The sequence below is a fragment of the Oncorhynchus clarkii genome, chromosome 4 (assembly GCF_045791955.1).
Source record: "Oncorhynchus clarkii lewisi isolate Uvic-CL-2024 chromosome 4, UVic_Ocla_1.0, whole genome shotgun sequence".
Lineage (NCBI taxonomy): Eukaryota > Metazoa > Chordata > Actinopteri > Salmoniformes > Salmonidae > Oncorhynchus > Oncorhynchus clarkii.
The window spans coordinates 56,746,568-56,750,734 of record NC_092150.1 but is presented as its reverse complement, the minus strand read 5'-3'; the positions used below and the strand labels follow the sequence as shown (position 1 = coordinate 56,750,734).

The 4,167-nt window shown below is 40.2% G+C and overlaps 1 protein-coding gene across 2 annotated transcripts; it reads right to left on the bottom strand.

The window, feature by feature from the left end:
- Window positions 1-564: 564 nt before the first annotated feature.
- Window positions 565-3,949, bottom strand: LOC139407737 (H2.0-like homeobox protein). Of its 2 annotated transcripts, XM_071151592.1 has the most exons (4): window positions 3,378-3,949; window positions 2,588-2,764; window positions 2,115-2,299; window positions 565-1,268 (listed from the first exon to the last, which is right to left on the bottom strand). In XM_071151592.1, the coding sequence occupies exons 1-4, from the start codon at window positions 3,811-3,813 to the stop codon at window positions 954-956; spliced, it is 1,113 nt and encodes a 370-aa protein (XP_071007693.1). In that variant the 5' UTR covers window positions 3,814-3,949; the 3' UTR covers window positions 565-953. The 2 variants fall into 2 exon arrangements, with proteins under 2 accessions (XP_071007693.1, XP_071007694.1); XM_071151593.1 differs by lacking the exon at window positions 2,588-2,764.
- Between the last annotated feature and the right edge of the window lie 218 nt (window positions 3,950-4,167).

Genomic DNA, 4,167 nt, shown 5'->3' with positions numbered 1-4,167 from the left:
CATTTCGGCTTGAGTGTACCCATAATTAGTTTGCGTCTTATTCCCAAAAAGCTAAATATGTCTTTATGAATGACTTAATTGCCATATAGAACGATAGACTAGGTAGGCTTTATGGATTATTTTAAGCATGAAACATAAACATATATTCCACCCCTCTGATCATCTCACACGGTGAAATAAGGCCTACGTGGCAGCGAAGTCCAAGACTTCAAATATGATTTTACAGGCATGTAAGATGTGAGGAATTAAATAGTAAACCTATATCATCATCATGACCATCATCTTACTTTGTACATACTGTAGGAAACAAATGTACAATCCTAAATGTATAGCCTATGACGAAAATAAAATTGTATTATCCACTTCCGATAACTGTTTTTGGAGTGAATATTAGCCTATAGGCTAGTCAGGACCATGTCAATTGTGAAGTTCTCTCTCCTTCAGTGATGTTTTCAGTATTCGATTAGACCCGAAAGAGGAAATAATAATGGGCCCAATAATGCAATTAAAAGATAATAATATTATTAATAATAATATATATAACATATTACATTTAATCGAAAATCAAAAGAAAGATTTTTTTATTTTATTTACAATATTTTCAGTGCAAATAATTATTGAAAAATATAAAATACAACAATATTTATTAACGCTTCCAGAGTAAATTACATTAACATTGTGTCATTTTCTGGGATTTCAGAACGCGGAACACCTGTTTCAGATTAAAATTCACAACAGAATATTTCCTTAATTTGAGGAAAAAGTCATGCACATCGCCTAATACTGACTGACAGAGCTGAAAGATGGGAGGAGTCGAAAGTAAAAAAGACTAATAACCAATAGCCTCTGCAGTAAGACAAACTTCACTCTGTATATCAATTTATCAAAATAATATTTATATTAAATTATTAATGTTACATTTAAAAAAAATACGTTTGACTTTGCACTCATATTTATATGTGTGATGATGCCACAGTTTCTGTGAGGGCACCGACTGAAGTTGCCTCTTCCGTGCTCACAGGGGTGACCCCGGTCATGATCACACTAGTCTTGTTATGCTCAGAAATGTCCACGTCACTCTTGTCCTCCTGTCCTTCCTCGAATTCGGACTCGCAGCTCGCTTCACTCTCACACTCGGACACTTCCGGCTCTTTGGGCTCGGCCTCTGTCAGTGACTTGCCCAGTGTCTCCTTCTCCTTGTCCTTCTGTGCCTGGGCTTCTTTCGAATGCCTCCACTTCATGCGCCTGTTCTGGAACCACACTTTGACCTGACGAGAAAGTGCAAAAGCTCGTTTAGATGTCGACAACGCGATCCTGATGCCTAGGCTAGTCGCCAACAGGTTGACAATGAATTTTGCTCCATATAAATATGACCCAGAGACCTACCTATGACCCAGAGCCTCTACATAACACAACAAAACCGTATAGATACGGAAATCATAGCCTACATTTCATAATGAATAACTTGACAGTAGCCTAGGTAGGCTACAATAAAGTGAATGCAGAATAAAACAACAGTGTGGGTAAAGCTGGGCATACTTTGCCTAAATGTGGGCCTATAGCCTACAAAAACAAATTGTTATTAACACATCAGCTGGGCTATAGGCTAGTATTATGTGTATTGCTTAACCCAATGGAGTTACGTAAGATTATGACCTTTCTCCATTTGCTCGTTGTAATCGACTTTCATTTCCCTAAAAGTTCTCGATTGCAAAATTCTGAAGTTGCCTACTAGGATATATTACCGGGTGTGTCCTCTGAGTGGCGGCTTCCTGTCTTAACAACACAAGACCAGGGCTCTATTCAATCCGTATCGCGAAAGTTCAGCGTTACAGCATTATTGAAATTTAAAGACAATGTTCATGATTTAGCGGAGACTGCATTCACGGTAAACGCTCATATGTCGGCTCAGTCGCAAATTACTTTTAGGGTATATTTCTATCGCGCAATCTTTAACGCTTCAGCTAAACTTATTGAATATTATACTATTAGGCATGTCTTTGCATCTCAAGAAGAAAGGATTCTTAAAATAACAAAAACAATTGCATATAGTCCATAATACAATGTCCAAAAAATTGGGGCCTATAGGCTACAACATGATGCAAGTAACGTACCTGTGCATCTGTTAGGCCAAGCATTGCAGCCAGTTGTTTTCTGTCGGGTTTGGTGACGTATTTCTGTATTTCGAATCGTTTCTCAAGTCCTTTTCTTTGCAGGTTGGAGAAGACCGCTCGCGACCAGGACCTCTTCCTTTTGTATGTCTGTGGTATCGTGTCTTTTGTGAGGACAGCATACGGACCTGTATAAATAAAGGGACATAAAGGTTGAGCAATGTTATTTATTCGTTCAAATTTCAAAGTGCACTGGTAAATTATAGTTGGATATCCTAGAAAAGTGGTGTCATGCCATCAAACATGCCAAATTATATTCACTTGAAAAACACGATCACCAGAAGATAGGCCTATGGTTTAAAAACACTGAGCAAAGTCTGAATAATAACGGCTATGTACAAATATTGTTTGAGTCCTTAAATGTCATGTGTGCGGAAAAGGTCCCTATGTAGCCTATGTGCTGACGGCTACACTACCTGGGAAGGTGTCCTGAAACTGATGCTGCCCTGATTGCCTGGCGCAGTTTAGTGAGTTCATCGTGGAGGACGTGTCGCTCATCGCTGGGTCTATGGATGCGAAGTACTGGTTCGCCGAGGGCAGAACGGGCATGTGGATCCCTGACTGACGATTCGAGCTAACAATGGACGTGAGATCTGTCACAGGGCGAGAGATAAATAAGTAAGAAATTACCGCAACGTATGAAATACGAGTATTTGTCAATGGTAAAACTTTTCACCTAAAAATGACTTTGGTGTGCGAGTCTGAATGTTTAAACCTTTATTTAACCAGGCAAGTAATTTAAGAACAAATTCTTATTCACAATGACGGTTTAGGACCAGTGGATTAAATGCCTTGATCAGTGGCTGAACGACAGATTTTTACCTTGTCAGCGGGGGGATTCGATCTAGCAACCTTTCGGTTAGTGGCCCAACACTAGGCTATCTGCCGTCCCAAGCTAAATAATACCCAGTTTTATAGTGAGGCAGCTGTGGCAGTTTGGATGTTCATATAGAGGTTTTGTGTGCGTAAATAATAAAGTGCATGATGTAGTCACTGTGGTTTAGGTGCCTTCGAGGTCAGTAATTTATAAACGTAGCCTTTAATTAAGTCAATGCAGCCCCATTTAAAAAACTAAAAAGTGCCTTTACAACATCATGGCATTCTTGAATGCTTTCTATAGCAGTAAAATAATCTTGATGTAGGCCTATAAATAGTTAATAGAGAATTCATTTTGACAACGGTATGAAAGTTCATTTAAAAGGTTACCTCTTAAAGACAATATGTCTTTTGTTTTTGAGTCGAAGTCTGTTGACAATATCCGATCGATTCCGAACTTGAGGTCCTTGCTTGATGGTGGAGGAGCTTGTTGGGAATTGAAACTCGTTCTAGATACAGACGTTAAGTGTATTCCGTGCCTGTGATATGGAGACCCGGGGTTCAGTCTCCCACCGTAGACCGACTGTTCTGGCCCCACAGGGGAAGGACGCAACGGAGATCCAGAGATGTGGACCTGAGAACGGTGTCCCATATGAGCCATGAGGGCCGAGGATCCCGGGATGTTCTCGGCATCCCCAACCTGCAAAATGTCAGCAATGCAAAATGAGGGCTTCTTCATTGTATCCACAGCGAAACCACCCGCGCAATAGGCAGACCAAAGACTAAAATTTGACGCGTAAAACGGATTGAGTCCTGCCGTATACATCCTGAACTCGTAATGTTGCCCCTCGGTTGATCACAAACGATGATAGAACAATAAATTCGGCATGTAACGTTGAGTTAACTGTAGTCAGAAAGGCTGCCGTCTTTGTGTAAGTGCCAGAAATCTCTCACACAACTCTGACATGTTAGTCTTTGGTCTAAGTACTTCAACGTTGAAGTTTTTCCTCTGACACGGATTGGTTGCTTTCTAGCCAATAGAAGTTTGGTTTCGACACCCGAACACGCCCTTGTGATGGAAATGTGCAGAGTTAAGTGTGGCTAATGACCATATATTGAATATCTTCATAAACATTTTCAACAGCAGTCACAGGCAACATCATCATCTTCGTCACTATCT

What these genes read in the sequence shown, in the direction of transcription:
- LOC139407737 (XM_071151592.1), bottom strand. Translation starts at nt 3,813, where the DNA reads ATGTATACGGCAGGACTCAATCCGTTTTACGCGTCAAATTTTAGTCTT. An exon ending in AGACATATTGTCTTTAAGAG is followed by an intron (nt 2,765 to 3,377) that starts GTAACCTTTTAA and finishes GCCCTGTGACAG; the next exon opens with ATCTCACGTCCATTGTTAGC. An exon ending in GTTTCAGGACACCTTCCCAG is followed by an intron (nt 2,300 to 2,587) that starts GTAGTGTAGCCG and finishes TTATTTATACAG; the next exon opens with GTCCGTATGCTGTCCTCACA.